The sequence below is a fragment of the Mus pahari genome, chromosome 10 (genome assembly GCF_900095145.1).
Source record: "Mus pahari chromosome 10, PAHARI_EIJ_v1.1, whole genome shotgun sequence".
Classification (NCBI taxonomy): Eukaryota; Metazoa; Chordata; class Mammalia; order Rodentia; family Muridae; genus Mus; species Mus pahari.
The window spans coordinates 54,414,622-54,426,736 of NC_034599.1; the positions used below are offsets into that span (position 1 = coordinate 54,414,622).

At 44.2% G+C, this 12,115-nt stretch overlaps 1 protein-coding gene across 1 annotated transcript; it reads right to left on the reverse strand.

The window, feature by feature from the left end:
- Nucleotides 1–2,296: 2,296 nt before the first annotated feature.
- Nucleotides 2,297–8,397, reverse strand: Tmem202 (transmembrane protein 202). Its single transcript, XM_021208061.1, has 5 exons — nucleotides 8,261–8,397; nucleotides 7,309–7,555; nucleotides 3,725–3,874; nucleotides 3,255–3,386; nucleotides 2,297–2,893 (listed from the first exon to the last, which is right to left on the reverse strand). The coding sequence occupies exons 1-5, from the start codon at nucleotides 8,336–8,338 to the stop codon at nucleotides 2,673–2,675; spliced, it is 828 nt and encodes a 275-aa protein (XP_021063720.1). The 5' UTR covers nucleotides 8,339–8,397; the 3' UTR covers nucleotides 2,297–2,672.
- Nucleotides 8,398–12,115: the final 3,718 nt, after the last annotated feature.

The window sequence follows — 12,115 nt, forward strand, 5'->3', positions numbered from 1 at the left end:
GTCTAAAGTTTTTGTCCTATGTACCCCCAAATTACTTCAGTAGAATGAATTAATACCCCATTGTTGACTGTTCAGTTTTTGTAAACATTTCCCTGGAATTCCTATATATAGGCAATTTCTGAAAGAAAAAAAATAAGGTACTTGCTGAGTAGTGGTGGCACATGCCTTTAATCCCAGCACTCAGAGGAGGCAGAACAGGTAGATTTCTGAGTTCGAGGCCAGCCTGGTCTACAGAGCAAGTTCCAGGACAGCCAAGGCTACACAGAGAAACCCTATGTCATAGAGTGGCGGCTCACAAGTTTTTGCAGAGGAATGGCTTCATTTCCCAGCATCCACATTGCTATCCAAAGCCATCTGTAACTACAGTTCCAGAACATCTGATGTCTTCCTCTGGCCTTCACTGGCACGACATGCACATGGTACATACATGCAGGCAAAACACCCATATACATAAAATAAAAATAAATCTTTGAAAATAAAATAAAATAGGACCTCACATAACCCATGGTGCTCTGAAACCTACTATGTAGCTGAAGAGGACCTTAATCCTCTTGCCTACAGCTACCGAATGTTGGAATCACAGGTGTGTGCCAACCATACTGGGTTTGTCAGGTGCTCGGGACTGAACTTAGGACTTTATGCATGCTAGGCAAGCTTTTTACCAATAGAGTTACATCCCCAGCTCCTCTAGGCACTTCTGGGGCAGGGGTGTCATTCTCCTCTCGGCAGTCATCCTGGCTGTTTTATGGTTTCCTTCTTCTGGCCAAAGATGCCCTGCCTACCCTGCCTAAAGTCACGTTTTGTTTGGTTTTAATCCTCCTTCCATCCTTCCCCCTCCTTCCTTCCTTTGCCCATCCTCCCACCCCCCAACCCCAGTGTGTGAGCCCCTGTGTGAGCGCAGGCGCGTAGAGATGAGAGGACAACATTGAGCATCTGTCCTTGTCTTCCACCTTAAGACAAGGTCTCCTGGTGTTCACTTCTGTATGTTCAAGTCTAGCTGACCTAAGAGCTGAGCTATCCCCTGCTTTGCCTCCTGTCTCCTCTAGGGGCCTGTGATTACAGACCTGTGCTACTGTGCCCAGCTTTAGGTTAGTTCTGAGGCTCTACACCCAGGTCTTCACCCATGTACAGCAAGGACTTTACCCAGACTTGGGGTTGGGTCTTCCGGTGTAGAGTTTTACATCTTGTGTGCTCTCATGCTGTTCAGGGACACCACAGAAACAGTTAGGGACCTGATAGATAGGCTGCCTCATTACTGCGTTTGACCTTTTACATCTTTGAGGCCAAGTTCTAAATAAGTTACAGCTCCAGTCAGAGCTTGGCAGCTGCTTCAAGTTTCTAGAACTTTTTCCAGTTAAAGCTTTGGTCCTGACCCTAATCGTCTTGAGAGCATGCTGAGTGCCTGGCACCCCACAGGAGTCTCTTTCCTTACTTCTGCTCACTGGGGAATTGAGAGCACATTAAATCTCGGGATTATGTTAACCCCCAGCTTGTATTTTCTTGGTTGCTGATGACATTGTCTCTGGTGTGTGAAACTGTTCGTCTTGGTTTGATCCCTTCCTCTCTTCCATCTATTACAATACAAATGTCCTGGAGAATTTCAGTGAGTTTGTGAATGCTTCATTAAAATTTTCTCCTCACCTGGAGCTAAGAATCATTTTTTTACATGATTGACTATAGAATTTCCCCTCCCCATCCCCAAGATAGGGTTTTTCTGTGTATTTCTGGCTGTCCTGGAACTCATTCTGTACACCAGGCTGGACACAGCAGTTTAAGTATCAGACCTCATAGTAATCGGGATCTATATGAGTTCCCCAGAACCTACCCATACCTCTCAGCTTTTGGGGGGTAGTTGATATTTTCTTCATTGGGGGTTTCCAATCCCTTGGATTCTCCAGTGCCTGAAAAGTTCTCTGTTCTACATAGGGCATTTATGGCTAGCTTTTTTTTTCATTTATGAACCTAAATGCTATCATCATCATCATCATCATCTTTAAACATATCTCAGCAAGGATTCTGGTGATTACAGAGTAATTGGTGCTTTTCCAGAGGACCTGAGTTTAGCTCCCAGAACTTAGGTCAGATGGCTTACAGCTGCCAACAACTCAAGTTTCAAGAGATTCAGATTCATTTCTCTCTTTTGGCCTCTGTAGGCACTCCCACACAGGTCACACACACACACACACACACACACACACACACACACACAGAGAGAGAGAGAGAGAGAGAGAGAGAGAGAGAGAGAGAGAGAGAGAATAAATCTTTTGCAAGAATAAAATATATTTTCTCTGAATTCTCACTACCTTCTCTTTTATTTTCAAGACGTATTTATGTGTGCATGCTCACGCTCCAAAAGAGAATGCTGATGTCCCATCTCCTCATCTCCACCTGGTCTTCGAGGAGGCTTGTTATGTGGGTGCTGGGATTCCAACTCTGAACCGCATGACTGTGCTGCCAGCACTGCTAACTGCTGAGCCATTTCTCCAGCCCTCCATTCCTTTCTCTATAATTGTCTTACATATTTTGGATGTGGTGCACACAAAAGACATTTCGTTAGGTTTCATGCTATTAAAGACATGATATCAGAAGGTTTCATCGAAGTTCACCATCACTTCTCTCTGACCTCACCCTCTCTATGTTTAAGACAGCAGATTTAGCCTTCCGTCATCCTATCACAGTCTTGTGGTAGCTAGTTTTCCCTTTCTCACATTCCGTAGTTTTTCCTGTCTCCCACTTAAAAACTGCATCTCAGAATGTGACCTTTCAGCTGGAGCAGACAGTGTTTTTGGCACTGGCCCAATGCCCAGCCTGGACTTCTGCCATAGATCTGCGCTGACACCCTCATCAGGAGGATGGAATTGGAAAGTTATGTAGTTGAGAAAAGAGATGATCCCTAGAAGAGGGGAAAATGAGATATGATTTAACAGACAGGCAGTCTCTTAGCTCTTAAAACTCGTATTCATCCTTTTAAGGTCTGGTTAGGGTAACGCTTCACTCCCCTTGATTTCAGTGATCATGCTATTGTTTTCTGTGTAGCCTTAAACAAATTACTTAACCTATCCATACCTCATTTTTGGAGAGAACAAGTTACTAATTCTAGGCTTTTGATTATCGAATCTAAGCTTTCCCACCACACCACACTGCCTCCCCACGTACAAATGTGCCATGACTCTATTTATTCTCCATTCTACCTCCTGTTACAGAAATGACTTCCAGTCCCATCCTCCTAAGCCCAGCACAGGGGGTTGACTCACCAACACAGATATATAAGACCTCACTGCACCAACTAAGGTAGTAGGTCCACAGGAACTCATACTCCATGGCATTCTTTGTGTACAATTCAACCTGTGCCAGAAACAGGTTGAGGCAGAGGAGCAAGCTGACAGCTGGGACCAAAAGGAAAGATGTCACAATCTATCAGCATCTTCTGTTAGCCTTGGCTGACACTCCCAGCTCCTCTTCCATTTAGAGGGATCATACCCATGGCAGAGATCAAAATGTTTAAAAATTGGGGATTAGCCAAGCTGAGAGAAAGAAGGGGTCTTCTACTTGGTATAAAGCAATTAAGCTGTATGCTCCATGCAATGGGATAGGACAAGGAGATGACCACTCGGTGTGATGTGGAAGAAAAATGAAGGATAGGAAAGACTTCGGAAGCCCCCAGAGACACTCGGTTTCCTTGACTATTTTACCCTGGTGCATTTACTCCCTTGCTAGTCCATACCTGAGCAGAGGCTGAGCATGGACACCTTCAGATCCAACTCGGCGGACATCATTCTTTCTGCAGGGCGGCAAGAGCTCAAGAGCAAGCCAAGGCCAATAAGCATGAAGAGGATAGAGATAACGAACAAGGCTCTGGAATACTGGAGATAATCTGCAGGGAGACAAGGAAAGGCCAGATCAGTCCAGTAACGGACATCCTTGAGGAACACTGGAGAGCCGGGCTTAGTGTCACACACCTGTCATCCCAGAACTCAGGATATGGCAACAGGAGAACTAGGGAGGTCTGGAACAGCCTGGGCTACATAGTGAGTTCCAGGCTAGCCTGGGCTACTTGAGACCTTGTCTCAAACAAACAAACAAGTAACTAATTAAAGCCAGATAAAGTCTCAGAGAAGGAAATAGGACAAAAGAAGGTGAAATGGAGTTTGCTGTGTAGTACCATGGACACTAATAAGATCCTCTTTACTTAGTTTTCATTATCATTTAAAATACCCTTTTACCCACTTCCATAACAGGGTTTCACTATGTCCAAGCTGGCCCTGAATTTCTGGCCTTCCTATGTCTGTGCTAGACTTACAGGTACACTATCGTACTTGGCTATATGGGTTTTCTTTACTGTGAAGACAAAGCCTTTCTTGGTAAATTAAGGATAATACATGAATATTTCAGTTATGTCAATTAGTTTATAAAAGGAGTGGTTGCCATCACAAACCAGTTTAAGACCCTTTTTCCAATTCTAGTTGTAAAAGCAATCTAAATTCAATCTAAATATTGTAATGAGCACTAAATATAATGAGACAATATAAATATATATAATATATATAATTATATAAAAAATATAATGAGACAAGAAAACAGACAGCCACATTCTCCATGATAAGAAGTGAGCATCACAAAAAAACAAAAAACAAACAAAACAAAAAAAAAAAAAAAAAAAAAAGAAGTGAGCATCATGGGTTGGAGAGATGGCTCAGCGGTTAAGAGCACTGACTGCTCTTCCAAAGGTCCTGAGTTCAAATCCCAGCAACCACATGGTGACTCACAATCATCCATAATAAGACCTGACACCCTCTTCTGGAATGTCTGAAGACAGCTATAGTGTATTTACATATAATAAATAAATAAATAAATAAATAAATAAATCTTTAAAAAAAAAAGAAGTGAGCATCATTAGCATTTTATTTCATTGTTCTACCTTATTTTATTTTGTTGTTGTTGTTGTTGATGTTAGACACATCTCTCATGTAGCCCAGGCTAGACTCAAATTTGCTAAGTAACTGAAGACCTTGGACTCTTGATCCTTCTGTCTCTAGTTTTTAAGTGCTGAGTTACAAGTGTGCATCACCATGCCTGGCAGTTTTTTATTTTTATTTTTATTTTTTTTGAGAAAGGATGTTATTCTAACTTATTATCTACTGAATTTGGGCCCAACTTAGACAACAGAGTAAGAGAGGCTAACCTACCTTTGCCTCCCAAGTGCAGGGATGGCCTGTGGTACATGCCTTTAGTCCCAATACTTGGGAGACAGAGGCAGGCAGATCTCTGTGAGTTCAAGGTCAGACTGGTCTACAGGATAGCAAGGGCTACACAGAGAAACCCTGCCTTAAAACAAACAAAGATTATGTCCATTTTGTCCAGCTGAGGTTGTACACACAGGTAATCCTAGCACTTAGGATATAGATTCGGGAGGAGCAGAAGTTCCAGATTGTCCTCAACTGCATAGTCAGTTGGAGGCCATAGAAGGAGGAGGAGGAAGAAGAGGAGGAGGAGGAGGAGGAGGAGGAGGAGGAGGAGGAGGAGGCTGCTGCCACCAAACAGAACAAAGCAATCAGAACACCAAAGGATTCTGTCTAAGAATTGCCTCATGAGGCTGGAGACATGGCCTGTTCTAGCAGAGACCAGAGTGTGGTTCCCGGCACCCACACACAACTCATAACCATCTAGAGTACCGGTTCCCGGGGATCCAGCTTCCTCTTCTGAATTTGCTGGCACCTCCACTCATGTGTACCAAACATACTTAGTTAAAAAGTTAAGTTTGTTTTTTTTTAAAAAAAAAGATCTGCCATATAAATTTCATTTTGTTCTTTATAGCCTGCTCCTTATGATAAAAAACATTCATTTCCATTGATAGAAATCATAAACCTAACCATGGAGGTGAGTTGCCTTGAGGCCTCCAACAAGTTAGTCACATTAAAAAGAAAATAACACCCAGGCGTGGTGGCGCATGCCTTTAATCCCAGCACTTGGGAGGCAGAGGCAGGCGGATTTTTGAGTTCGAGGCCAGCCTGGACTACAAAGTGAGTTCCAGGACAGCCAGGGCTATACAGAGAAACTCTGTCTCGAAAAAGAAAAAAAAAAAAAAAAAAAAAAAAAAAAAAAAAAAAAAAAAAAAAAAAAAAAAAAAAAAAAAAAAAAAAAAAAAAAAAAAAGACTGAGCTGTAGGAAGCCTACAACTGGGTATATTTTGCAGTATTTAGCTCTTGATAAACAAGCGCCCTATCCTTGACTATAGCTGCCTGACCGAAAAAGCTAAGGGGACCCAAAAAAGGGAACTTGGCCTAAGCTGGATCTATTTTATTATTTGGCTTGGAAATGCCGATTTCCTCTTGCTTGTGTGTCCTGATGGGCCATAAGGCTAAGCCTGCTGTTGGCACCAACATACTAATAAACAGGAAAACCTGGGCTGTGGAGATAAAAGCAAACATAAACAATGGTGAGTGTCAGCTAGACACTGGAGAGCCCGAGAGACTGGATGGACAGACTGCCTGGTTGTCTTTGTCTGAGAGCCAGGTCCTGAGTCAGTCCCTTCACACCCTCTGCACTTCCTGCCCTTGGCAGTTTGTGACAATCTCTCTTGTCTTTTTAAAAGTTCACCCTTAAGATATGGTTCTGGTACTGGGGGCTGGGGGAGCGGGGAGACAGCAAGATGGCTCAGTGGGTAAAAGCACTTGATGCCAAGCCTGACAACCTGGGTTAAATCCCTGGGTCTCACAGGGAAGGGGAAAACCAACTCCAGAAAGTTGTGCTCTGACCGCCATAAGTGTGCTGTGGCATATGCATAACCAGACATACACAAATGTAAATAAATAAATTACACACACACACACACACACACACACACACACACACACACACACACACACGAGATTGGGGTTTGAAACAGGTCTGGCTATGTAACCCAGGGTAGTCTCAAACTCACTATCTCCTTCCCACAGCCTACCAAGGAATAAGAAAGATTATAGGTGTGTGCTACCATGTTAAATACATCTTTTTCCCCCCCTAAGACAAGATCACATGATTTAAAAAAAAATAGAATTTTGTATAGCCCAGGCTTTCTCAAACTTACTTCTGATCCTCCTGTCTCTGCCTTCCGAATGCTAGGGTTATAGAGGTGCCATCCCAGCTGGTTATGCTTTGCATAAACCTTGTGAATGGTAGGCAAACAGACTGCCTACTTAACCACATCCCTCCGCTCCACGTTTTGTATACGGCAGGGGAGTGCTCTACAATGAGTTTCATCCCCAGAAGTAAGAAAGTCAGGCCTGCAATTGTGGGGCCTGTGACATTGATTTTTGTGGCACTCACAGGGTGGCTTGGGTGTGTGGCTCCAGCACAGCTCATGGTAGCATAAGGTCCAGAGTCCTGCTTTGAGCTCAAGGCCATTGTTGTTCACCAGGAACTGCACCAAGTTCAGCGGGGATGTGCAGATCAGTAGCAAGACACTAAAGCCAGAGAGGCTACCACAGAACATCCGGATGTAGGTGCAAGCCTCATTCACATACTGCTGTCGCTTCTGGGCCGATATGGCTTGTTGGTTGGTAGGAAGGGTAGGCTACAAGGATGAGAGAAATGTTGCCAAAGAAGCTGACCCCAGATCCCTGACGTCTCCTATCTCTCTCTACCCCGATATCCCCAGGTGGGCTTGATCTGTAGACCTCTTACCTCTTTTTAAAAGTCAAAATTTCAGGGCTGAAGAGATGACTCAGAGGTTAAGGGCACTGGATGCTCTTCCAGAGATCCTGAGTTCAATTCCCAGCAACCACGTGGTGGCCCATTACCATCTATAACAAAATCTGGTGCCCTCTTCTGGTGTGCAGGCATGCATGTAGAATACTGTATACTAAGTAAATAAAATCTTTTTTAAAAAAATAAAGTCAAAATTTCATAGGTACTCTTTTCTTTTAATTATTATTATTTTTTTAAAGATTTATTGATTGATTGATTGATTGATTATATGTAAGTACACTGTAGCTATCCTCAGACACTCCAGAAGAGGGTGTCAGATCTTGTTATGGATGGTTGTGAACCACCATGTGGTTGCTGGGATTTGAACTCCAGACCTTCGGAAGAGCAGTCGGGTGCTCTTTGCCACTGAGCCATCTCACCAGCCCTTTAATTATTATTATTATTATTTTCTTTATTTACATTTCAAATGCTATCCCGAAAGTTCCCTATACCCCCCAGGTACTCTTGTCTATCTAACTCTCTGCTCAAGTCAAGCCCCCTTCCTCCCCTGTGGACAATGCTGTCTCCTCACCCGTTGGTATCTCAGGTCCCCCTTTATTTTGGTGACCTCAGGACTGTAAAAGGTCATGGTTTGTTCCTTCCTCTCCATCTTGGCAGCCAGTTCAACTTTCTAACTGCCACGGAATTTGTCTCAACACTGCCTCACACATGCCAGAAGAATCCTGGGTATAGAGCCTGTTTCTCTTTCATCATTTTCAGTCTTAGAACACCTGGAAAAAATTACGAGAGAGAGAGAGAGAGAGAGAGAGAGAGAGAGAGAGAGAGAGACAGAGACAGAGAGACAGAGACAGAGACAGAGAGACAGAGAGACAGAGACAGAGACAGAGAGACAGAGAGAGACAGGTTTCTCTGTATAGCCTTCTGTCTTTACATGTGTTCAGGGAATCTAACCTAACTTGGGTCACCCGGCTTGTACAAAGTGCCTTTGCCTGCTTAGCTCTGTCTTTGTCCTCTCATTCCTTCCTTTCAATATCTTCTCTTCGTGGAAGAGTACTCTGCCACAGACATACTGCTGACAGGGCCCACTCTAATGCCGGTAGCCATTGCCCTGGACACTACAATCTGATGTGCTGAAAGTGACAACTCTTCCAGATGCAGAGGCAGAGCTAGGTTCTATATGAAATCGTGGCGTTTCCCTGGCTCACATCAGCACAGCTGATGCCCTAGCGACACTGGTCGCCTTACACTACTGTCTGCATCTGAGCCTTGCCCCTCACCTCCTTCTTAGGAGGTGCTCTATGTCGGAGGTGCAGTGCAGGTGGCATTCTGTTCCTCAGCTACATCACCAGCTTTGCTCACATAGAAACACTGGTTCCTAAGTCTGATCTGACTCCACATGCCTTAGTATAAGTTTCTGCCAGCATACCCTCTTCCCAATTCCCATGACCTGTTGAAGCTTGTTCTGTATTTGAGCTGGTGAGAACCACTAGTTCTACATACTAGTATATGCCCATGCTTTAGCCTGCAAACTTCTCTTGTGCGTGTGATGTATTTGTATGGGACATGTATCCACATATGTGTACCCGTGTATGCAGATACATAGCTTGACAACAGTTGTCTCCCTTGATCATACTGCACATTTTTTTTGAGACAGGGTCTCCATTAAATCCATGCCAATATGGCTGGCCTGGCCAGCAAGGCCCAGGGAGACTTGCTTTTCCATGCCCCAGCACTGGAATTACAAATGCATACCACTAGGCTTATGAGAGTATTGAGTATTGACTGATAAGCACTTTTTCCTTTTTCTCTTATCTTTTCTCTTTTTTAAAAAGATTTATTTATTTAATGTATGTGGGTACACTGTCACTCTTCAGACACACCAGAAGAGGGCATCGGATTCCATTACAGATGGCTGTGAGCCACCAGGTGGTTGCTGGGAATTGAACTCAGGACCTCTGGAAGAGCAGTCAGTGCTCTTAACCGCTGAGCCATTTCTCCAGCCCATGCACTTCTTTTTTCAAAGGTTTTATTTTATTTTTATGATATAGATGTGTATTTGAATATGTGCATGTCAGTGCAGCTGTCTCCAGAGACCAGAAGAGAGTAACAGGTCTGTGAGCTGCCTGATATGAACGCTGGGAATCACACTTGGGCCCTCTGGAAGCGCAGTCAGAAGTGCTTCTTTTCTACCTGAGCCATCTCCCCAGCTGACTTCAAACTCACGATCCCCCTAAATCTGCCTCCTCCACATTTTCCTGCTAGCAGGAACCAGCAAAGCCAGCCAAACTTCCTTCTGTCAAAGTACTATTTACCTTTTCTGGCACCAGTTCAAAGTGTGGAGGCAGAATAGTGATGAATGAGACTGGGTGACCAACAGATTTCTAGACCACTCACTGAGGTTGGTGCGGAGGGAAGAGTGGTGCCGCTATCAGTAGAGAAGAGTACACCAGCTATATTTTAAAGGGTTTCCCAGGTCCTCAACCTGGAGGACATTTGGGGTGAAGACAAGAAGCCACGAAGGGCTTGAGGTTCCTAGGACACTATCAGTTTGATTCTACCGGGTACAGAATAAAGATTGCCACTACATGTGATGGCTCATGCCTGTAATTTCAGCACTGAGAAGTCACAGGGAGGGTGATCACCCATGAGTTTGAAGCTAGTCTGGGCTACAGAGTAAATTCTAGGCTAGCCTGGACTACAGAAGAAATTCTGGGTCAACCAAGCTAAAGAGTGAGATGCCGCCTAAAAACAAAAACAAAAAAACAAACAAAAAACTCACCATCACCACCAACAACAACAACAAAACACCATACATTGTGCACCACAACTAGATGATTGTGGTGAGTCTATTGCTGAAGACATGTCACACTCTGGTTATAGGACACAGAACACTTAGAAATTAAGCAGGACCTGATCTCTCAACTTCTGTCCTGCTGCCAGCTTCCATAGAGCCAGCAGGTACTATACAGGCCGCTGGCGGAGAGACAAACGTCAACAGTCTTACCCAGCCTTGGATCCTTACTTAGTGTCACATGGTCATCCTTGCAGCCCCTCTGCTGTCTTTGCAAGCGTGCTCAAATACAGTCTTGGCATAAGCCACATCATGACAGATAAAATACTAATATTGGTGGAAAAACTGTGTTACCCCTGGGATCCCTGGGATTCCTTCACTATTGGCATTAAACAAGCACACCACCAAACAGACGATGCTGATGTGATTTGGGATGCCAGACCATTTGTGAACAGTGACTAATGTCTAGAATAAAACAATCTACTCATTAAAGGAACAGATTGGCACCACCCAACCCTCAGCCTACCCTGAGCACTTACCCCAAAGAGTAGGACTCTGTGACTAGCTAGGAACATGCTAAGCTCTATGGTGGGTCCTGGAACTCAGAAATCCGCCTGCCTCTGTCTCCTGAGTGCTGGGATTAAAGGCGTGTGCCACCAAACTCAGCTGCCTGGCATAAGTCTTTTAAAAAATAGAAAAGCGGTCTTATAAAAAGGAAATATGGAATAATTATTTATTTATCTATTTATTTATGGCTTTCTGCAACAAGGTTTCTCTGTATACCTCTGGCTGAGAAACAGTATACATATCTAGCTAGGGACTTCCTGCTAGGATATGTAAAGATTCTATAGGGTAGAAAAGACCACTTAGCAGTTAAGAGCATGTGCTGTTCTAGCATCAGACAGCTCACAACCACCTGCAATTCCAGCTCCAGGGAACTTGGCACCCTCTTCTGGGCACTACAAGGCACTAAAGGTAGCTGCCACACATGCACACGCAGACGCAGATGCAGACGTAGATGCACATGCACACGTGCACACACACACACACACACACACACACACACATACACACACACTCACACACACATATACATACTACATAGTCAAGAAGAAGAAGGAGAAGGAAAAGGGGAAGACTAAGAATAAGAATTCTTTTACCAGGCACACACCTTTCATATCAGCACTCAGGAGGCAGAGGCTAGTAGATCTATGGTGTCAGAATCAGCCTGGTCTACAAAGTGCTAGGCCAGCCAAGGGAACATAGTGTGACTGTGCTGGTAAGATGGCTCAGTTAATAAAGTACCAGCTATGAAAGCTTGAGAACCTGAGTTTAGACCCTGGCTGACACTTAAAATGTCCAGGGATGGTGGCATCTGCTTGTAATGGCAGCACAGAGGAGCAGAACCAGAAGATCCTGGGCTCACTGGGCTGCTGACCCGAACGACTAGACAAGTTCCAAGAGTCAGCACCAACAGAATGCCACCTGTGGTTGACCCCTGACCTCCACGTGCATGAAATTATGTCTAGATTTTAGCTAATTTCAGTATCTCCTGGGCTGGGGCTGGGGTCCTAAGGTTGGGAATAAGGTTATTCTGGGAAAGCTGTTGGTTCCTGTGTAGTTGAATTGGTAAAC

What these genes read in the sequence shown, in the direction of transcription:
- Tmem202 (XM_021208061.1), bottom strand. Translation starts at nt 8,338, where the DNA reads ATGGAGAGGAAGGAACAAACCATGACCTTTTACAGTCCTGAGGTCACC. An exon ending in CCACACACCCAAGCCACCCT is followed by an intron (nt 3,875 to 7,308) that starts GTGAGTGCCACA and finishes GTCTCCCTGCAG; the next exon opens with ATTATCTCCAGTATTCCAGA. An exon ending in GGTCTTATATATCTGTGTTG is followed by an intron (nt 2,894 to 3,254) that starts GTGAGTCAACCC and finishes CCCCTCTTCTAG; the next exon opens with GGATCATCTCTTTTCTCAAC.